The sequence below is a fragment of the Saccopteryx leptura genome, chromosome 11 (genome assembly GCF_036850995.1).
Source record: "Saccopteryx leptura isolate mSacLep1 chromosome 11, mSacLep1_pri_phased_curated, whole genome shotgun sequence".
In the NCBI taxonomy this organism is placed as follows: Eukaryota; Metazoa; Chordata; class Mammalia; order Chiroptera; family Emballonuridae; genus Saccopteryx; species Saccopteryx leptura.
Genome location: NC_089513.1, coordinates 51,067,610 through 51,091,979, shown reverse-complemented (window position 1 = coordinate 51,091,979; position 24,370 = coordinate 51,067,610). Strand labels below are relative to the sequence as shown.

General features: G+C 38.0%; 1 protein-coding gene across 8 annotated transcripts in view; it reads left to right on the top strand.

The window, feature by feature from the left end:
- Positions 1-24,370, top strand: part of DLGAP1 (DLG associated protein 1) — a 978,693-nt gene that overhangs the window by 769,850 nt on the left and 184,473 nt on the right. For all 8 annotated transcript variants that reach the window (XM_066353621.1, XM_066353619.1, XM_066353620.1 and 5 more), the window contains 2 exons: positions 9,357-9,534; positions 15,965-16,205. In XM_066353621.1, coding sequence (XP_066209718.1) covers positions 9,357-9,534; positions 15,965-16,205 — 419 coding nt within the window. The remainder of the gene's footprint in view (positions 1-9,356; positions 9,535-15,964; positions 16,206-24,370) is intronic.

Here is a 24,370-nt window from a genome sequence, read left to right as displayed (position 1 = left end):
GCAACGCCCTGGATGGGCAGAGCATCGCCCCCTGGTGGGCATGCCAGGTGGATCCCGGTCAGGTGCATGCAGGAGTCTGTCTGACTGCCTCCCCGTTTCCAACTTCAGAAAAATACAAATTAAAAAAAAAAAGAAAAAGAAAAATAAATCATAGCTAAAAACTTCCTAATTGATGAAGAAAAAAGTCACACAAGTTTAAGAAGCACTAAGAGTCTCATTAAAGATGAACCCAAAGAGGCCCACACCAAGCCACATCATAATTAAAATGTCAAAGTTAAGAGACAGAGAACACTAAAAGCTGCAAGAGAAAAGCAATTAGTTACCTACAAAAAAAAAAAAAAAAACCCATGAGGCTGACATCTGACTTCTCAACAGAAACACTTCAGGCCAGAAGGGATTGGCAAGAAATATTCAAAGTGATGCAAAACAAGAACCTGCAACCAAGACTACTCTATACAGCAAAGCCATTGTTTAAAATTGAAGGGGAAATAAAGTGTTCCCCAGTTTGACTAGGCAGTGACGCAGTGGATAGAGCATCAGCCTGGAATACAGAGGACCCAAGTTCAAAACCCTAAGGTCACTGGCTTTTGTGTGGGCTCATCTGGCTTAAGAATGGGTTAACCAGCATGAGTGCAGGGATCGCTGGCTCTAGCATGAGATCATACACATGACTCCATGGTCACTGGCTTGAGCCCAAAGGTCTCTGGCTTGAAGCCCAAGGTCACTGGCTTGAGCCCAAAGTTGCTGGCTTGAGCAAGGCATCACTGGCTTGGCTGGAGCCCCTCAGTCAAGGCACATATGAGAAAGCAATCAATAAACAATTAAGCTGCTGCAATGAAGAATTGATGCTTCTTATCTCTCTCCTTTCCTGTCTGTTTGTCCCTATTCTCTTTCTAAAAGAAGAAGAAGAAGAAGAAGAAGAAGAAGAAGAAGAAGAAGAAGAAGAAGAAGAAGAAGAAGAAGAAGAAGAAAAAGAAAAGAAAAATAATAAAGAGCTTCCCAGACAATAAAAGGCTCAGGGAATTCATTACCACCAAACCAATACTGCAAGAAATGTTAAAGGGCCTACTATAGGAAAAGAAAAAAAAAAAATAGAGATCAAGAGAAAGAGGATTATAGGTTTAAAGAATAAAATGTCTCCCATCCAAGTACTAACCAGGCCCAACCCTGCTTAGCTTCCGAGATCAGATGAGATCGAGCACATTCAGGGTGGTATGGCCATAGACATAAAATGTCAATAAATAAGTTTATAGCAATAATAACCTTAAATAAAAATGAATTAAATGCTCCAATCAAAAGACATAAGGTAGCTGCATGGATAAGGAAACAAGACCCACATTGATGCTGCCTACAAGAGACCTACCTCAAAATAAAGATATACATAGACTGAAAGTGAAAGGATGGAAAAAAATATTTCCATGCAAATGAAAATAAAATAAAAGCTGGGGGAGCAATACTTATATCTAACAAAATAGCCTTTAAAACAAAGCCAATAGGAAGGGACAAAAACAGTCACTACAAAATGATAAAGAGAGCAATCCAAGAGGATATAACCATTATAAATATTTATGCTCCCAATAGAGGAAAACCTAAATATATAAAGCAGATTTTGATGGACATAAAAGAAAAGATCAACAGCAATACAGTAATAGTAGGGAATTTTAATACCCCACTAACATCAATGGATAGATCCTCCAGACAGAAAATTAACAAAGAAACAGCAGCCTTAAAAGACACACTAGATTGGCCCTGGCCGGTTCGCTCAGTGGTAAAGCATTGGCCTGGCATGCAGGAGTCCCGGGTTTGATTCCCAGCCAGGGCACACAGGAGAAACGCCCATCTGCTTCTCCACCCCTCCCCCTCTCCTTCCTCTCTGTCTCTCTCTTCACCTCCTGCAGCCAAGGCTCCATTGGAGCAAAGTTGGCCCGGGTGCTGAGAATGGCTCTATGGCCTCTGCCTCAGATGCTAGAATGGCTCTGGTTGCAACAGAGCAATGCCCCAGATGGGCAGAGCATCGCCCCCTGGTGGGCATGCTGGGTGGATCCAGGTCAGGCACATGCGGGAGTCTGTCTGACTGCCTCCCCATTTCCAACTTCAGAAAAATACAAAAAAAAAAAAAGACACACTAGATCAACAGGATTTAATTGATACCTTCAGAAACAGAACATTTCACCCAAAGCAGCATAATATACATTCTTTTCAAGTGCACATGGTACATTTTCTAAGGTAAACCACTTGTTAGGACACAAAACAAGTATCAGTAAATTTAGAAAGATTTAAATTATATCAAGCACCTTCTCTGACCACAATGGAATTAAACTAGATATCAACTACAATAGAAAAACTGAAAAATATTCAAACATTTGGAGGCTAAATAACATGTTATTAAATAATGAATGGGTTAACAAGAAGATCAAGGAAGAAATAAAAAAATTTCCTTGAAACAAATAAAAATGAAATACAACAACCCAAAATCTATGGGACACAGTGAAAGCAGTCTTCATAGGGAAGTTTATAGCATTACAGGCATACCTTAAGAAGTAAGAAAAAGCTCAAATAAACAATCTAACCCTTTACCTAAAGAAACTAGAGAAAGAACAACAGATAAAGCCCAGAGGAGGTAGAAGGAAGAAAATAATAAATATCAGAATGAAAATAAATGACATAGAGGCTAAAAAAAATCAATTAAGAAGATCAATGAATGAAGAGCTGGTTCTTTGAAAAGGTAAACAAGATTGACAAACCTTTAACCAGGTTCATCCAGAAAAGAAGAGAGAACCCAAAAAATAAAATTAGAAATAAAAGTGGGGAAGTAACAACTGACACCAGAGAAATACAAAGGATTGTAAGAATATTCTATGAAAAACTATACACCAAAAAAATTGGACAACCTGGACAAAATGGATAAATTCCTAGAAATGTACAATCTTCCAAAACTGAATTTGGAAGAATCACAAAACCTGAGCAAACTGATTACAAACAAATAAAACAGTTTTAAAAAAAAACTCCCAGTACACAAAAGTCCTGAACCAAATGGCTTCACAGGCAAATTTTACTAAACATTCAAAAAACTAGCATCTATTCTCAAACTATTCTTAAAAAATTCAGGAAAAGGAAAAACTTCCAAGCTCATTTTATCAGAGAGAGGGATCGACAGGGACGGAGAGATGAGAGGCATCAATCATTAGTTTTTCGTTGCGCATTGCGACACTTTAGTTGTTCATTGATTGCTCTCCCATACGTGCCTTGACCGCGGGCCTTCAGCAGACCGAGTAACCCCTTGCTGGAGCCAGCGACCTTGGGCTCAAGCTGGCGACTTCAGGGTCTCGAACCTGGGTCTTCTGCATCCCAGTCCAACGCTCTATCCACTGCGCCACCACCCGGTCTCAAGCTCATTTTATGAAGCAAGTATTATCCTCACTCCAAAACCAAGTAAAAACACTACAAAATAAGAAAACTATATGCCAGTATTCCTGATGAACATGGATGCTAAAATTCTCAACAGAATATTAGTAAACCAGATCGAGCAACTCATTAAAAAGATCATACATCATGATCAAGTGGGATTTATTCTGGGGAGGCAAGGCTGGTACAATATTTGAAAAACAATAAATGTGATTCATCATATAAAAAAAAGGAAGGAAAAAATCAGATGATTATATCAATAGATGCAGAAAAAGCATTTGCTAAAACCCAGCACTCATTTATGATCAAAACTCTCAGCAAAATGGGAATACAGAGAACATACCTCAACATAATTAAAGGCCATATATGACAAACTGACAGCCAACATGATACTCAATGGACAAAACTTAAAAACAATCACCTTAAGATCAGGAACCAGACAGGGGTGTCCTTTTCCCCACTCTAATTCAACATAGTAGTGGAAGTCATGGCCACAGCAGGCAGACAATAAGAAGAAGAAAAAGGCATCCAAATTGGAAAAGAAGAAGTAAAACTGTCATTATTTGTTGATGACTTGATACTATACATAGAAAACCCTAAAGTCTCAGCCAAAATACTACTAGACTTAATAAATGAATTCAGCAAGGTGGCAAATATAAAATTAATATTCAGAAATCTGGGTCATTTTTATACACCAATAATAAACAGAAAGAGAAATTAAGGAAACAATCCTCTTTATTATGAAAACAAAATATTAAGTACCTAGGAAAAAATTTAACTAAGGGGGTAGAAGACTTGTACTCAGAAAATTATAAGACATTGAAGAAAGAAATTAAGGAAGATGCAAACAAGTGGAAGCATATACCATGTTCATGGATAGGAAGAATTAACATCATTAAAATGTCCATACTTCCCAAAACAATGCAATTCCTATTAAAATACCAATGGCATACTTCACAGGTCTGAAACAAATGTTCCAAATATTTATCTGAGACCAAAAAAAGAACCCAAGCAAGTCCCAGAGGGAAAGGCGGAGTATAAGTAGTGGGAGGGTGGCAAAGGGGGTGAAATGGGCATGGAAAGAAACTTTGAATGGGATATGGGGGCACAATGTGGGGGGTTGCAGGTGTTATGTTGAGGTGTATTTGAAACCATGTCAACATAATAAATTGAAAATTAACATTAAAAAATGGTTATAGTTGCATAACTTGTAAATTAACTAAAAGCCACTGAAATGTACACTTTAAAAGTCTGAATTCTATGATATGTGAGTTAGATCACAATAAAGCTTTTTAAATCTTTTATAGGATCTTTATAAGTGAAAAAAAGACAATTCTGAAATTTTGAAAACTATTTCAGATCTACTGTAATGGTCAATTGAACTACCTTCTCATTCATTTATGTATTTAGCCATTCATCTATTCATGAGATGATTCATGTGCAGTGCCTAGAATAAAGGAAGCACTTAAGGAAGACGTAGGTATTGTTATTAGCCATTAAAAAAATTGAAATACCAGCATACCAGTGTGTAACAAAATGACTGAAACACTGATTCTATCTTCTAAGAGCTCAGCAATTTAAGAGTTCACAGACATGTAAACAAAAAATGACAACAATGAGAAAAGTGCTTAACAGAGAAATATAAAACACTATCAGAGTATAGATGGAGAAGTACTTCATTTAGCCTGGGAAGAACAGAGGAGGCTTTCTGAAGATCATTGACCTAAACAAACGATCTGACATCTAGTGACCTGCTAAATCAGCTGAAGTAAGAGTTTTGTGGGTAGAAAATGGAAAAAGGAGCATATTTCAAGAAAACAAACAACAACAAAAAAGCCAGCATGTGTAAAGATAAATTAGTAGGAAAACTATGCATGGTATGTGAGGAAGTAGCAAAGTGATAGCAGAAAAGTAAGGAGTTTAGACTTCTTCTGGTGGGTGAGGAGGATTCACAGAAGGATGTTAAGCAGGAGAGTGTCCTTTCAGGAGCAGGAAAAAAGAAATGCATTTGAGGGCACATGCTGGTCTCAGGGAGCCTGGGTTAACAGGGTCAAAACAAAGTCTGAACCAAAGAAGTAATGGAGCAAGAAGCATTAGAAAGATAAGAAGAAGAGTAATATTAAATGTGTACAGGAAGTAAAACAAAAAATTCAATGGTCAGTAGAATTTGGACAGTTAAGAAAAGAGACTGGGTAAATATGGATTTCTAGCTTGGTAATGGGTAAATTTCAGAGCCATTCAACTCAATGTGGAATAAAAGAAAAAGAATTTGAGGGAAAAGGTAATGTGTTCATATAGGGGGCTATAATGATTTTTTTTTAATTTTTTTAAAATTATTTTTATTTATTCATTTTAGAGGAGAGAGAGAGAGAGAGAAGGGGGGAGGAGCAGGAAGCTTCAACTCCCATATGTGCCTTGACCGGGTAAGCCCAGGGTTTTGAACCAGCAACCTCAGCGTTCCAGGTTGACGCTTTATCCACTGCGCCACCACACGTCAAGCAATAATGATTTTTTGATATCTATGGAATTCCTAGGCAGAAATGTATAATAGTTAATTAAAAGTTTAGTTTTAAAGTTTTGGAGAAAGCTATGGGCTACAGATAGATTTGTGAGTTGTCAGAATAAAGTTAGTAGTATAAGCCATTGACCCAAGAAAAATTATATATACAGGGTAGGGCAAAAGTAGGTTTACAGTTTTTCACGTGGCCAATAATTAATAAATAATAATACAATATAAACTCTGTGTTTTGCATACTCACAACTATAAGCCTGCTTTTGCCCCAACCTGTATTTAAAATGTACAGTGACCAGGTTAATTAAAACATCTGTCACCTCACAGTTACCTTTTTGTGTGTGTGGTGACACCACTTAAGATCTATTTTCAAATACCGTGTAATCTCACTTATATGTGGAATCTAAAAACTGAAATTTCTAGACATAGGAAACAGATTGGTGGTTGACAGAGGTGGGGTGGGTTGAACAAACTTCCAGTTATAAAGTATAAGTCATGTGGATGTGATGTATAGCATGGTGGCTATAGTTAATAATATTGTAGTATATATTGCAAAGTTGCTAAAAAAAAATAAATCTTAAAAGTTCTCATTACAAGAAAAAAAATGGTAGCTATGTGAAGTGATAGATGTTAACTAGACTTACTGTGGTGAACATTTCACAATATATACAAATATGGAATCATTATGCTGTACACCTGAAATAAATTGAATGTTATATGTCAGTTATACCTCAATATTAAAATTTAAAAAAAGATCTTTGTTAGTAAATTTCAAGTACACAACACACTATTATTAACCATTATCATTGTGCTATACATTAGATCCCAATCTCCAGAGCTTATTTAGTTTATAAAGTTACATTTTCAGTAATAAAGTTAGTCATTTTCTCTTTTGGGACACCTTCACTAAGATTTCATGGTCTGGGTATGATTGTGTTTTCCCTTCTTTGCAATGGCAGCCTTCTGATAGACTGGGCCAGGCTTGTGTATATGGCTGCCTCACAGCCTTGGAGGGTATCTCGTCTTTGGTTGTATGTAGTTAAAGGACATGATAATAAATGGGACCTGGGACCCAACCGGGCAAAAATTTCAGTTCAGTTCTGATAAGCCAAGAGAGGCGAACTGAGCATAAGTTATTTAGTGTGATAAGTAGGAAAAGATGAATACCATTTGAATAAGTCAACAGCAAAAAAGTAATCTAACATGAGAGCTAACATTTCTGAATAAACACATTCCCTTTCCTCTAAACAAATCAACTTTCTTTTGAGGTAAACATAAAGTAATCAGTGCATTACTTTGGATGTTTTTTAATGAGTGTTTCCACATCAGGGGCACATATACCTACTGTACTGACAGCTGTGGGCTCTGCTCTCTAAATGAACAAGATTTTTGTTTCCCTTATATTTAGTTTATTATTGAAGTACGTGTTGCTTTATCAGGAATGCTTCTCTAAAATAGAACATCCTTTCTGGATGGTTTTTCTCTTTAAAATTTGAGGATTCTGCCTGACTTCAGAACAAGTGGCCAGGGTGAAGGATTGTGGCGGTGACGCCTCATTTCCCCATCGCAGCCAGCAGACACTCATTTTTCAAAGCAGCGGACATTCACTTCTTCCTTTGAATATAGGCCATTTATTCAATAGCCACCCCTACTGCTGCCCTGATAACCATTTGGAACAGCTCACTATTTATGGTGGCAATATCATTGCTCTGGGTCAGGTTGCAACACAGCCAAAGAAACATATTTGTCATCTGCCTCTCAGGTTCTAAAGAGAGGTGAACTTCAGGTTATACTGCGTCTAGCTAGGACTCTTTTTTCCTAGAAGAGATTGTAAAGGGAAAATTAATTCTTCCATTTGTCTGTTGGTCAGGATTTTGGGCATGGGCTTTTTTATAATAACCCACTGTGACTCACCATAATAAGATATAACACATGGGAAATATTTCCTTGACACGGCAGAGGTGTTTTCATGTTTGGCAGCTACTTGAAGGCTCCACGGGGAACATGTTCTCGAACAATCAGTTTTTCTTTTGTAATAGTAAAATACCTAAAAGTGTTATTTGTCAAGTTCCAGATCTGTTTTAATTTGGTTCCCTCCCTCGGTACAATTGCAAAACCTGGCTGCTAATCATATTCTCTGGGTTTAGTATTATTGAGTATATCTTTCTCAGCTATTATATTTAAGTAACTTCATACAAGCTTCAAGGATGGATGCGCTATAACACATTGCTAAGAGGACATTTGGAATATGAACTCTTTACCATCTGAGGACATGGACATAGATGTGTATGGATCTGATGTGCAAATGGCATCTTATTTTGTATCAACATTTCCCTAGCTACTAAGTGACACTGAACGTATAATATTTTGATATGCATGGTGACATATAAATTTATTTTCCTATGAATTTATGTATCTATATTCCTGTGGTTACCTCTTTATGGCCTTTCCCTATTTTATTTGAATTGGTTATACTATTTTTTATTCATTTTTATGTCCACTTTACATAGTATGGCTGTGAACTCTTTTTGTTATGTTGTGTAGTGTTGCAAACATGTTCCCTACTCAGTGATTATTTTTCTTAACTTTGTTTCATGCCATTTAGGTTGAACATCATGCCTATAAAATCTTTCTCCACCATTTTTCTTTGCATTTCTTAAAGCCTTTTTCATTGCCTTCCATAAGGCTTTATAGTTTGTTTGTTTTCAGAAAATTCTAGTAAATATCTTTAATTCGTAGGTATAGAAATTATTATTAAATATATTCTTCTATATCATATTATACTGCTTTACATTTGTAAATATTGTTACATTCTAATAAAAAATTCTGTGGGAATTTTTATTGAAATTGAATTAAATTTATAAATTAATTAGGGGAAATGTTCATTTTTATTACAATATTTATTCAGGAAAAGTGTTCTCCTTCATAGTTGTTTAGACCTTGTGTATATTGCCTGCCATGAAGTTTTATCGTTTTCTTTATAATATTCTGGTGCATTTCTCTTTTGTAATTTCTATTTATTTTATGGTGTTTTGCCACATTGAATGGAGTTTTTAAATTAAAATTTCTGTTTAGTGAAAGCACAGAAAAGAAAGGGGCACAGAGGAAAACTGACAAATTACACAGGACAGAATTCTGGGGCAGGACAGTCCCATCTATTGTCCCCCTCCCCAGGATGCCTAGGAGAAGGTGACTGACGAAACTGTTTCATGGGTTGAAAGAATTTAATTGCTCTCTAATATCACCAGACCTTGATGATGTCCTGTGAAGAGGTTTCTTTCTGAGACACTGTGCAGGAGTTTAGCAACCAGAGGAGGGGCGTTTATATTATTTGCCCCCACACTGAAGGTGCCACATCAGTTTCTGTCCTGCCACATCTGATTACTTGTCTGCATGTTAGCACATGACTAAATGCACCCCTTTCGTTGTTCTCTTCCAGGATTTCCAATGAACACTCCCCCAAACTCCAGATCCGGAGTCACAGTTACCTGAGGGCAGTAAGTGAAGTCTCCATCAACCGAAGCCTAGACAGCCTTGACCCTGCAGGCCTGCTCACGTCACCAAAGTTCCGCTCCAGAAATGAGAGCTACATGCGAGCTATGAGCACCATCAGCCAGGTCAGCACCGTGGCCATGGGCCATTAACTGCACAGGGGTTAGTGGACACTGAGAGCACAGGAAGTGAGGAGGCGGCCACTCTGCCAGACCATGCTGAATCAGGCAGGAGGTCTGCTCCAAATATTACTTGCATTCAGCCCCTGCCAGCATCTGGTATCAACAGTCTACTAGCAGGTGCAGGGTCCTCTGCAGATAAATAAAGCACATCAGGGGAGTCCTTGGAAATTCATGAGCAGGCTCTCAGCACCAGCAAATTTGTCAGCAAAATGTCAATGGATAACACTTTAGTTGTAAGGTGTTTGAAGGATAGAAAGACAATGCTGACATCTCTGGAAAAATCAAGACAGAGTCTAACCATAAAAGTACAAGTATTTAGTAGGTCATCAAGCCAGGGACCCAGGCACAAGAAATGAGATACAATGTCTTTACTTTAGCTGTGTCCTAGGCGAATATTGTGAGTTGGTGAGGAGACAGAAGCCCACTTCTAAGACCTGGTACAGGATCAGGAATGAAGACTCAAAAAAGGTGACTTATTTAGCTAAAACTTTTCTAGTATGTCCCATCCAGAGTCTCACAGGGTTTGAGAGACAGGTGTACTGCCTGAGGTCAAGGGTGGAAAGAAGCCAGGACTCTGAGGGGACCTGACTTTGCAGCATTTGGGGACCACCAGAGAAGCAGGTGAGGCCTCAGGAGCTTCTTCTGAAAGGACAGAAAGAAAGGTCTGTATTTAATGAGCAACACTTATTTTAGGAACACTTTGTTTACATTTTTATCACAATTTAAAAAATAAGTACCATATGGTTTGTTCAGCTAATATTTATTGAATGAAACCATGGGCTAGATTTTGCAAGTTACTCAGTAATGAATGAAACATAATCCCTGTCCCACCCAAAGCCTGATGGAGAACATACAAAATCATAAAAGGGCTATCATGAACATTATTTACCTAACACTATAAAAGATAGGTAGGATAAGAATTAACAATAAAAGTCACCTTTACTGAGTCAGATACTGTGCCAACTGCTCTATATTTTTAAAATATTAGTCCTTATAAACACCTGTAAGATATGTAAGTAACCAGATGTTAAATGAGACTGTCTTTATGGTTATAAAATTGTCAATAAGATCCTAAGGAGAAGAAGATATTAAGTATTCAGATTCTAAAGAGAGAGCTTCTGGCCATGAGGGGTAGGAATGTGCATTTTAACAAATAAAGTAGTATTTGATTCTTGACTTTGAAAATATGCTAGCCTAAAACATATACAAGGAATAGAAAATGCTCTAGATTGGGTGGAGCTTAGAATACCTGTAGAGGCAGCAATGGGAAATCTATTCTGAATTTTGTTCTAGAGACATTTTTATACAAATGGTTTTGCATGCCAGGCCCAGGGGACTGGACTTTATTTATTAGAAATAGATTGATGAAAGATTAATTAAAAGTTCAGCTTTTAAGCAGCCAAGAGATGTGATCAGAACTTTGATATGGGATAATTAATCTGGCAAAAAATATATATAAGAAATATTGGAGATAGTGAAAGATTGGAGGCAGAGAAGCTAGTTTGGAAGACAGACATTGTGGTCATCAGTTGAATTAATAATATTGGGGGTGCTGTGGCTGATGATGGTGGTGATGATGGTGGAGATGGTGGCAATAGTGGTAATGGTGGTAGAGATGGTGGTAATGATGGTGGTGCTGGTGGTGATAGTGATGGTGATGGCAGAGATGGTGGTGTGATAGTGGTGTTGGTGGTGATGGTGGTGGTGATAGTAGAGATGGTGGTGTGATAGTGGTGTTGGAGATGATGGTGGTGCTGGTGGTGATAGTGATGGTGATGGCAGAGATGGTGGTGTGATAGTGGTGTTGGTGGTGATGGTGGTGGTGATAGTAGAGATGGTGGTGTGATAGTAGTGTTGGAGATGATGGTGGTGCTGGTGGTGATAGTGATGGTGATGGCAGAGATGGTGGTGTGATAGTGGTGTTGGTGGTGATGGTGGTGGTGATAGTAGAGATGGTGGTGTGATAGTAGTGTTGGAGATGATGGTGGTGCTGGTGGTGATAGTGGTGGTGATGGCAGATATGGTGGTGTGATAGTGGTGTTGGAGATGATGGTGGTGCTGGTGGTGATAGTGGTGGTGATGGCAGATATGGTGGTGTGATAGTGGTGTTGGTGGTGATGGTGGTGGTGATAGTAGAGATGGTGGTGTGATAGTGGTGTTGGAGATGATGATGGTGCTGGTGGTGATAGTGGTGGTGATAGCAGAGATGGTGGTGTGATAGTGGTGTTGGTGGTGATGGTGGTGGTGATAGTAGAGATGATGGTGTGATAGTGGTGTTGGAGATGATAGTGGTGCTGGTGGTGATAGTGGTGGTGATAGTAGAGATGGTGGTGTGATAGTGGTGTTGGAGATGATGGTGGTGCTGGTGGTGATAGTGATGGTGATAGCAGATATGGTGGTGTGATAGTGGTGTTGGAGATGATGGTGGTGCTAGTGGTGATAGTGGTGGTGATAGTAGAGATGGTGGTGTGGTAGTGGTGTTGGAGATGATGGTGGTGCTGGTGGTGATAGTAGAGATGGTGGTGTGGTAGTGGTGTTGGAGATGATAGTAGTGCTGGTGGTGATAGTGGTAGTGATGGTAGAGATGATGATCATGGTGGTAATGGCAGTAATGATGGTATAGCATGGTGATAGTGTATAGTGTGGTGTCAGTATAGATGAAAAAATATGCATTTGAACAAAAAAATAACAAAACTGTAAGCTAAGCACTGAAGCATCTCCTATCTGTAAGAGTGAGACCCTAAAATAGAACCACAACTCTCACCTTGTCCCTGCTCTCTGATCTTCACGCATTCCTAACGAGCAAGGAAAGGCAGTGACCATAGTGAGGTTCCAAGAGCAGGGCAGCATGGGAATCAGGGAAAACTGGCATGTGAGATTTCAACATTTTCTCACTGTACATTTCTTTACTTTAAAGAAATCTCCAAGAATGTGCACACCTATTTGTGCTAGCTAGTGCTGTCCAGTGATCGCAGAAACCCAACTCTCAGGAAAACAGTTGGTACCTCATTTGGTGAAATTTGGACTTGTCTTGTCTTTACTTTTTCACAACAAACCATATAGTGTAAAATTTAAAAGCTTCTTTAAACTTATCTTTATTCTGGACAGCCTCATAATCACATAGTCTTCTAGAATTGTAAAGTCATCTATTAATCCAGCTGTCATGTGAGCAGAATACATCAGTGAGGTTAAAATTTTTTATTGGGAAAAAAATGTTTTTACACATTCACTGCTTTTATAATTTTACACATTTAAAACAGGTGCATATGTCACTTCCTCCCTCAGGACATGTGCCTATGCAACTGCCTACTTGTCCCTGTGTCATATATAACATATGACCTTCTTTAAGAAAATATCACTCCCTAGTGACAGTTTAATAAGATATCAACAAGTTACTGAAGAAACACATTGGGCCCTGATGCTACAGCAGGCCATGCTCGGCAGTTCAGTGGCATAATCACTTCACCTTAAGTAAAATACAGAAAGAACAGCCATCCTAAATGGATTCCTGGTGACACATCATTTTTCTAGTTCTATATTCAATTTTCAGGTAACACAGTATTTTTAAGGATAACTTCAACTTTCAATTGCAATCCCAACATTGTCATTATTCAAAGGAGAATAGCTCCTTTTTCAAAGTAATACTGCTAGCAATCTACTCCAGACTTTTCAAAAAGTAGTTGGCTTTTATGATGTTGGAGATATTCTCCCTTATAAATCATTAGTAGCAGCTCTATTAGTATAGAATTTAAGTGTGTTATGTCCTTTTCCCTTTTGAGGCCCAATGCATATATTATTTATCAAAATCTCTTAGAAAGATCAAAGTAAAGTGTTGTAAGCTAATAAATTGGTCTAAAATAACTAAATTTTTTGTTTCTGCTATTCACATCACACAGAAATAAAATATTGTTAAAAACAGATTGTGCTTGAATGTTAGAATAATTAAACATCTTTTATATGGTTATTCCCTTTTTATATTTTTACTATACATACCTCTAACAAAAATGGGGGCTTTTTCAAAGTAAGGCTTGAGAAACAAAAATGTTATGAAGTCACATGGTTTTAAAAATATTTGGTATAGTAACTGTTATTTCCAAATTAATTTAATTTCTGTCTTAATTTACTTTAAGTTCAAATCTTAAACATCTTTCTCTCTCCTTCCCTCTTTCTCTCTTACACAAAACCAATAAAGTAAAAAAAAAGACAGAAATATATACTAAATCACACTGTGAGTAGGAAATCAGCCAATCTAAACTATGGGAATCTCTACAGGTCAAATGACCCAGATGCTTCAATAGATGAATTATACTTTTAAAAATGAATAAAGGGAAGACCTGTCTGTTAAAAGTAAATTAAAAGATATATTAAAATTTTTAAATGTGTACAACTAAACTGTAGAGTCCAGGCATGCACACTTGAGTGAAGAAAACATAAATAAATGCAAAGTGATTACAGTAAAAGTCAGAATATGGGTTACCTTTAGAGGGAGGGTGGGGATTATGGTTAGGATGGAGTATATGGAAGGACTACTGAATGCCTAGAAAAGATCTGTTTCCTGATCTGGGTATTGCTTATGAGGGTGTTTTCTTTATTATAATTGTTATGATTCAATTTTTATGAAAAAAAAAAGAGAAGGGACACACATACATTCAGGAAAGACAGTTATCCAAGTTTAATAGTTATTACCTTCACAGGGATAGATGTACTATTTGTGATGTTTGGCATGGTGATTAAAAGGAAAATATAATAAATAATACACTCACACACATATAAACAGATACATATATTGCTTGTTTTGCTTTTATTTTGAAATCATTTCAAACTTACAAAAGAGTTGCATGGAACTCTCTCCTTGACGATTAATTGGAAATATCATGTTCCATTAACTCTCAATGCATCTCCAAGTATTTCCTTTAAAAAAAAAGCAATAGATAATATATATTTAATTGTGTGTGTGTGTGTGTGAGAGAGAGAGAGAGAGACAAAGAGACACAGAGAGGAACAGATAGGGATAGGCAGGAAGGGAGACAATTGAGAAGCATCAAGTCTTTGTTGTGACCCCTTAGTTGTTCATTGATTGCTTTATCATATGTGCCTTGACCCAGCAAAGCAAAGTAACCCCTTGCTCAAGCCAGTGACCTTTGGGCTCAAGCCAGCAACCATAGGGTTGTGTCTATGGTCCCACGCTCAAGCTGGTGAGCCCGTGCTCAAGCCAGCTACCTCAGGGTTTCGAGCCTGAGTCCTCTGCATTCCAGACCAAAGCTCTATCCACTGCACCACCACCTGGTCAGGCTAATATATATTTAATTTTTAATTGGACATTTATAATTATTAGCCTCAAATACCATTCAGGGATTATATCAAATTAGATAAAATATGTTTAAATATTATTTTAAACTATAAAGAATTATTAAGAAATCCATATCTTTTTTTCCACTGGATGTGCCTTAGGAAAATTGTTCACTTTTAACTGAAATTTAAAGAATTGGCCATTATTGGAGTGCATCTTCATATAACACAAAATGAGAAGAAAGTAAAAAATTGTAATAGTTTTCACTATGTGTTCCAATATTAATTGTAGTTTAATCTGTTAAATTTTCAATTATTCATGACTTTGATATTAGGGAAATTAGATATAGGAAGTTCTGAAAGAAAACAAAAAATTGACAATGCTCTCATATTTCTACGAAGTGAGAAATTGGAGCACCTGGTCTGGCTTATTTATTTATGTATTTTTTAAGTGATGCTATAAACCCAATGTAAGCTATACATGGAGGCATGTAAATAAAAACTTATTCCTCAAAAAAGAGAGAGCCTCATTTAGAAGATTCTTAAAGTGCATTTATAAATTATTAGTGGACCGTATCAGCTTTTTTCAAAGAGTGAAAAGTTTAGATAGTACATAGATAGTTTGAAAATCTTGATAGTGCTTTTCTAGATTTTGACATAGCAGGTTTGGTGTATTTGGGGGAGAATATGAGTATCTATCTTGCCATAAAATATAAAGCCTGTTTTTATACTTCACACTACATTAAGCCTTCGTTGACGCTGAAATTATTTGACTAGTCACCTCCAAAGGCACAATATTAGTTTCTAAAATGTTTGTGCTAAACATGGTTCCATTGAAAATACACGAACTCTGACCATGGACCGAAAAAAAAAATTGTTCCCTAGGTTTGCATTTTATAAATAAGGAGAATTAACACCTGGGCACACACTGACATAAGTCTGTAATATAGAGGAAATACTATGCATTGGCATTCAATGCTTTCTTCTGGGGGTTTACAGTTTGGAGGTGCTGGAAGGGAGGGGTCGCATCTCCACTGGGCGGGAGGAGGAGCGCGGTGTGACGGCTCCCGTTCTGTGCCCCCAGGTGAGCGAGATGGAAGTGAACGGGCAGTTCGAGTCAGTATGCGAATCGGTGTTCAGCGAGCTGGAGTCTCAGGCGGTGGAAGCCCTGGACCTGCCCATGCCCGGCTGCTTTCGCATGCGGAGCCACAGCTACGTGCGGGCCATCGAGAAGGGCTGCTCCCAGGACGACGAGTGCGTGTCCCTGAGGTCCTCCTCCCCGCCGCGCACCACCACCACCGTGAGGACCATTCAGAGCAGCACGGGTGAGTGAGCAGAGCGGCTATCTGCCGGGTTGGGGCTGACGCCGCGCCGCCACCAGCCCGGCCTCTGCGCCCGGGTTGAGGCACACTGTCGTTGAAGACTGCACTCGGTGCCGTTGTGGCTGTCACACAGTCACCAGTAACAAAACATCACCCAAGCTCTACAAAGCAGCGGTTTAGCTACCCTGTCTGCCTCTTTCCCCCAGTCTCTGGCCATATTCACACCCAACCGTCTTTCTCCATCCCCATCTCTGCTTTCAACAGAGGAAATTGCAAATACAGGACTAGGAGGAACAGCCTAGGGGACAGGTCTTCAGAAGACCCCACACAGCATCCTAGGAGCCAGCAGAATCATCCCAAACCACTCCTCCTCTCCATAATCAGGCTCTGACTTTTAGATGTGTGACACCCTCCCCCAAACCAATTACACACACCTGATTATTGAGCATTTCAAAGTTGGAATGCTTCTTTAATTCTAAAATATCCAGAAGTGACAACTCTAAGACCTGAAATATCACTGTGAGGAAATAGGAGAAATGAATGACCCAATAATACTGATTGAACATTTTATGAGTTACTTTTTATATTGTAACAGAAGCCAGATTGATTTTATTATTTTAAAACCTTCTGACTGTCATATGTAACAGAGCACCTCCTTTCCCCCTAAATTGAATTTAGATTTATGCCATTATACTGTATTTTCATCGGTAGATTTTAGTCAAAGAGGCATAGAAGAGCTTAACTGGTTTCCATGACACTGGAACCCGAACGGGAATGTAGCCATGAGTTGTGTACAACAATGTATGTGGCTTTTTTTTTATTTATAGCATTTGGGTCCAAGAAGAAAATCTCCTCCATCTAAGCAAGGCTTAACTTCATGATTAAATTTAGCATAACTCCAGTGCAGAATAGTCCAACTAGATCATCAGTCCTAGAGGCAAGATAAATAATGATGAATAAATTAGAAGAAAAAGCCTATGCCAGAATATTGTTATTCAATTTCCACTCTAAAAGCATCAAATGTCTGTAATTATCATTCAGCCTAGAACTTTTGCAGGTTTGAGAATCAACCTGAGTTAAAATCCTACTAACTAAAGATAAAAGTTTGAAGTAGGAATTTGGGGGGAGGGGGAGCAATAGAAGTTAAACAACAGGAGTTCAGTCTTGACCAACATAAAGGAAGATCTCCGTAGGAGGGCAGGAGATACTCCCTGCTGCTCCGCCTGGCTGGCTCTCTCGAAGCAGTCCTTGTTCACTCAAAAATTCTGTAACAACAGGCACCGATGAGATTTATAAATTAAATAAGGTTGATCTAGAAAATGGAAAAATATTTTTAATTATCATGGGCATATTTATGTGTGTGTGCATACATTCATGCAGTAAGTGCGGTTTAAAGGTCTGCCCTGTGCCTGTGACAAACCATTGTGTCCTTAGGTGTTTTCCCATTTTCATCATCCCCACACCACGCCCGACCCCTTCCCAGTGTCTGGTCCAGTCCTCACTCCTAACACTCTCACCGCTTGCCAGCTGCCCTGCTGTACTGAACCCACTCCTTAAACACACAAAACGCAGATCCCTGCTCAGAAGAGCCAAGGGAAGGAAAAGGACCATTGGTTCACTCCTTCCGCCTCAGGGAACAATGTTACAGATCAAGTGGCCAGAGACTCCAGATGGCTTAGTTTTTGCTCACCTCTCAGAGGATTTTGTCTTTTGAGAGTCAATTTTCTTATACTTCTTGCAACAGTTCTTGTCTCATGACCTTTCCAGAGATTCTGGAGGTTATGATAACTTTGGAGGTTACCAAAGTGCAAACAACAGGATTGCCAGATAAAAGCTAGGTTACCAGTTAAATTTAAGTTTCGGATAAATAGTGAGTCATCGTGTAGTGTAGGTATACCCCAAATATTGCATGGGACATAGTTACATACTACAAAGTTATTTGTAGTGTTTGTAGATTTGCTAAATCTGACAAGCTCTATCAAAGGTGATGAGTGGTGGGAGGGCAAACTATGTTGCTCTATTTAGAATCCAACTTGAATGGCGGAGGGGGTGGTTAGCTGGAGGTCTTCTGTGGGAGAACACCCAAAATAGGAAGCAGTGAGAGAAAACACCATGGGGGTGATTGCATCTGCTCTTCTGGGGCTCTGTTGTCTCACCCTAAACAATGGGTCACTGCTGGCAGCTCTCTGGATGGAAAGGAGGTAGGCTTGCTGCAGCCGCAGGAAGGTAAGTAGGTAGGGGCAGAGAGATGTGACTTGCCCTGGGAGTGGAGAAGCATAAAATATCAGATTTTTGCACAGGGCTTCACCCTTACATTCAATTAAACATTAAGATGTATCTACTTTACAGCTGTGGAAAAATAAACAATTCAAGGAGTTATAAACCATTACAATAAATTCTAAATAAGCGCATCAGATAATTAGAAGAACAACCTTAAGACTTTTAATATCATCCTTCACAGTTTCTCTATACCATAGATTTGTTCTTTTTTAAAAAGCCCCGCTGTTTTATGATATAATAGGGTTCTGTGTCCTTCATTCTACCCTCCCATGACTCCTGTATGCTTCTCTCTCTCTGTCTCTCTTTCTCTCCCCTCATTTTTCCTTTCTCTTTCACATGATCTCAGTACTATTATACTCATCTTCTTCTTCTACTGGTTTCCTCCTTACATTAAATCAAATATAATTTCCTATTTTATAAAATCTACTTTCTCACAGGATCTAATTTTTGAAAGAATGCACTCATCTGTGGAAATCAGGAAATTACTTTGCTCTAAAATTTTAACCATTTCTCCCATGTACACAGGTCAAATATACACCTGGGTTTGTATGACATGATGTATATTTTCCCTTTGTTTCTCTTTCTTTGCTCATTATTCTTGGATACTTACAATACAGTCCATTTTTCCCAAACTTACCCTTGCCTGAAAAAAACATTTATTTTGGCAAATTGCAGTTGTTAGCGATAACTTTCCTTCCACAACAATCCACATTCTTGAGTCTTTGCTTTTTGTGTGAGCCCATTTGAATTGTTCAAACTTTCATCAAAGTACACTATTAAGCTTTTCTCTTCCAGCCTTGTTCATTCTTCATATTAGTTAAGTGAAACCACAGACAGAAGGTTCACAAAAAGTGTCTGATACCATTTAGAAGGGTCCTGGTGATGGGCTGAGTTTTAAGTGGCTCTAAGGATCCCCTAGGACCATGAGGTGCTACAGATTAGTCCCAGAAAACCACAGCAAATAGGGACTGAGTTAGAGTGACTTACAGTTATGCTTCCTTTGCTTTATTGACTTTTTGGCTTATCTAAATATGATAGAACCTGATATTCTCTTAGCCTATATAATCTGCTTCAAGCACACAGATATTTCTTCATCTAATGGGTTGAACAAGTTTGTATATAAACTACTGCACCTGGGACTATTATGTTAAGATTAGAGCTACTGTAGGAAAGTAAAATGCAAAAGGAGACAGTTATTCTCACACCTGTGGGAAAACAGGCACCCCCCCCCTCCCACCCAGTCATCCAAATAGTTTAATTAAAAGTAGAAGTTGGTGCCAAAAATATACCCAAAACCTCCACTTCAAAGTATTAGATTAAAGCTGCCTCTATGGACTATACAGCTGCAATTATATGTAATTAAGGATGAGTTTTCTTTTTACTTCCTTAAATTTAGCATTTTCTAAAGATCTATCAAAAGCACTACCATATTGTAGCTAGACAAACTTGTCTCTGCTGATACCAGAAGCCTGAATAAGTAAAACTATGGTTGAGTAATGAGCATTGGTTTCACCCATACAGATGCACAGACACCCACATGATCAGAAAGGCTACCCAGGAGGCGGGAGGGTCAGGTGATACGGAGAAGGAGATTTTTTTCAAATAAGCATTTATTGCTTTTGTGATTTTTAAAAGTCAGTATAATATTTGAATAAAAATAATGCTCTGAAGAAATAGGCACACTGTCATGATACAGGATTCTGGTCTTTTAAGGAAAAGTTTCTCTTTGAAATTAATTGCTTTTTGAAGGAGCTTTATGTAGCAATATCATTTTTATATAGAGTCAGTACGTTCACTTGCCACACTGTTGCTCTTGAAGTTTGTGCTTTCTTGTTTCTTTATTAGGGGAACCTCTGAATAGCTGATCAGGTTGAACTGGCCTCTGACAGTGAGGGCCAGACAAATGTCTCTTTGGGCAAACAGCTAGTGTCCTCCAGCCAGGAAGTCAACATAGTTGGCCCTTTTGTGTGTGGCTTCAGGTCACAGTGACAGTAGTATTTACGGTTTGATTTTCCCAAGAAGAGAGATCACTTTTTCCTCTAAATTGAGACACATCCCTTCATAAATCTACTTTACATACTCTCCTAATTGCTGTCAACTCTGCTGCACTTACTCAAGCCTTGCTCAGTATAGCAAAACCTTGTAGGTCATCTGAGGTCGGCCAGTGTTCCAGAAGTTCTCCCACAGGTCTGGATCTTCACCCCAAGACAACCATCCTAGCAAGGCGATTACATCAAACCTACCTTCATGCACCCTGCACCCTGATTTTATACACCCTGCTCCCCACCGCAAAAACAACCTGAATACGTAAGATCTTGAGCAGAATAACATTAAAGTAATAATCTATATTTGCAATACACATAGTAGGCATTCAGTAATGGAGAAAGAAAGCAGAAAGAAGCAGAGAAATACATTTTTTTTTTCTTATCCGGAAATTTTTTTTTTAAATTCTGAGCCAAAAGCCAAAAGTACATTTTCAAATTGTAATATTAATGACATAACACCGTATAAGTTTAAGGTGTACAACATGTTGACTTGATACATTTGTATATTGCAATACGATTTTCACCATAGCGTTAGCTAACACCTCTATCATGTCACGTAATTATCGCTTTCCTTTTGTGATGAGAATATTTAAGATCCAGTCTGTTAGCAGCTTTGATATATATAATCCAGTATTGTTGACTATAATCACTATGTTGTGTGTTAAGTGTCCAGAACTCCTGCATCTTCTAGCTGCAGATTTGTAGGCTTTGACCAACATCTCCCCAATCCACAGCACAAACACACACACACACACACCCCAGTAACCACCATTCTACTCTGTTTCTATGAGAAGTTTGGCTCATTTAGACTCCACATATGGGTAAGATAATACAGTGTTTGTCTTTCTTTGACTTATCTCACTTAGCATAATGCCCTCAAAATCTTTTCTATTTTTCTCATGACTGAGTAATACTTACACATACATATATATGCATACATATATATATATGCATACCACATCTTTATCCATTCATTTGTTGATAGATATGTAGGTTGTTTCCATATCTTGCCTATTGTGAATAATGCTGCGATAAACAATAGAAATGCTTAAGTTAGGCGTCTACGGCCATACCCCCCAAGTGCGCCGGATCTTGTCTAGAACTGCTTAAGTACTTCACAAACTACATAATCAACAAGTGCTTGAATAATTAAAGGTGACTTTTCTAGGAAATAACATTGCTATTAACACAGTTAAATCATAAAATATTAGCAGCAGAAGAGACTTGTACATCATCTAATCCAGGGGTTTGCAAACTACAGCCAAATCCAACCTGCTACCTAGTTTTGTAAATAAAACTTTATTAGCACAAAGTCACACCATTTGCTTACATATTATCTGTGGCTGCTTTCACCGTTTAATACTAGATTTAAGGAGTTGCTGCAGAGGCCATATAGCCTGGAAAGCCAAAAATATTCTCTAGTCCTTTACTGGAAAAGGTTGCCTCATCTAATCTAAGTCACTGAACCCTTTTTATGGTTAAAAAACAACAACAACAACAACAAACTAAGGCCCAAAGTGGTGGGCTTCTAGCTACTAACAAAGTCAGAATAAAACCCCAGGCTTCCCAGCCATGGCCCTTTGCTTGTTTGGGTCCCAGCTCTACAAATTACTTATTGAGTGATTATAAAGTGAATCTGGACTTCATGTTCTTTCTTTTTAAAATGGAATTCTAACGCTGCCTTCCTTAACGACCATTTTTGGAGAATTCTTATAGTTTAGAGAAAGCTCACTTCTTTCTACCAAGCACTAGCTAATGAATATGTGTTTTTATAAAGCAATGAGGCAGAGGTTCAGAAGTCCAAGGGACAGACTTCAATCAGAAGTATTTCTGAATAGAGTCTTTTTTTCCTATTCAGGATCGACTAAGTTCTAATTAGATGAATATCCAGAGCTCAAAACATTATTCTGGAATCAGAGAGAGCAAGAGGAAAAGGGAAAGGCTCACGCAGCTTTTCCAGGCAAGAACCTCAGGTTTCTGATCTGACTGGTGGGAAGACACACACAGTGTTCGTTGCACCATTTGAGAGCACTCATTTTTGGATCCTCAGTACCTAATACAAGTGCCAGTCACCTAGCAGTTGCACAATCATTTTTTTTTTTTAAGAAAAAAGGGTAGAGGAGGGAAAGATGGTGATGGAGGGAGACTTGACTTGGGGTAGTGAGCACATATGCAGTGTACAGATGATGTAGTATAGAATTCTACACCTGACACCTATATCATTTTGTTAACCAATGTCATCCCAATAAATTCAATAAAAATTTAAACTTAAAAATAAAAAATAAATAAAAGATAAGATCAAAAACTAAATATACAGATATTGCCTAGACTGGTTCCTAATGAGGTTCCGTTCCCTGAATTTTTCCAAACACCCAAGTGAACCTAGAGACATCGACCTACCTCCATCTAAGGAGACTCTCAGAACAACAATGACCAAAAAAAAAAAAAAAATCAAGGTTTGTGGCACAGCCTTTGCCTTTTGTGAGGTAATTTGGATTGTGTACCTGAGCAAACTGACAGTGATAACTTTGGAAGAGTTATACTTTTCCTTCCGAAGGGCATTCGAATTGTCCCCTGTACTCTAATAGAAATATTATGAAGTCAAAAATGCAAAAGTTCTGTCAGACGTAGAAAAAAATATAAAGTCTGAAGAACATCTTAGGTTTTCATCTCCTCAAGCTGTTTTGCTGTATATACTGTACATAAATCACCTCCTGGAAATGAAGCCAAGCCTCGAGGTGTCATGCTCTGTAGCAGTCCAGAAGTCCAGTGTTGTCCATCCGAGTTGTTGTCAATGGCCAATAGTGAAGGGTCCCTCCCAGTCTTCTGGCCTTTAGGGTTATTGTTATATTCAAATGAGATCATTTATAAAGAAATTCTATGTAAATTATAAATTACAATGCCTCTACCCTGGCTTTGATTTTAAATTTCCCAGCCTAACTTAGTTTATTAATAATGATAATGGCTAAATTTTGGTCACTTACTAGTTGACAAGCATTATGAATTAGCTGCATAGATTATTTTGTGTAATATTAATGAATATTTATGCTGTGCCTTATGTAGTTCCTGACTAGGAATGAGGTACAGGAAAAAATATATAGTAAGGCTTAGAGAGTTTGTTATATAACTTGACCAAATTGCTGCCGCTAGTAATAAATAAAGCAGGCTCTTAAATTTGTGTTACCTGTCAATAAATGCTTAGTGAAATATTTATACCCTGAAATAATTTAATGCAAGTCTGTCTACTAAGTGAGAAGACTTCTCTTTCGTTCTCTCTTCCCATAAATATTCACTTAACTTCTGCCATGTCTGTGACTTTTCCATTAAAATTTCTGAAAATCCCTCTCTTTAAAAGAAACCATCTTGTTCACATGTTATTGCCATACCTTTTCAAATTGGTTTAAAGTGAAATTAAAGATGTAAAAAATAGAAATTATAATAAACAGAAAAATCAAATAAAATGTCAATACTCTTCGGGCTTAAAGTTTCATATTACACTTTGTCATTTTGACATTACAATGGATTTAAAAGATTATATTTATATATATCATAATCCTTTGATCTAGCTATCATGTTGTTAGACAGCATGGAAATGGAATGGAAAAAAGACATTTTGCCCGTTCTTATATGAACTAAGCAGGTGGTAAATTCTATTTTTTGGCTGATAAAATAATCAGAGGTCTCTCTCTCTGCCTTAGACTAAGTAAAAAAATACTACACTAATTTCATCCTGATCTGACTGGTCTCTTGATTGAGTTGTAAAGCACAGATGTGACATTCACGACCCAGTTACAAAAATCAATCAGAAAACACAATTAGAAAATCAGACTCCAGCCTGACCTG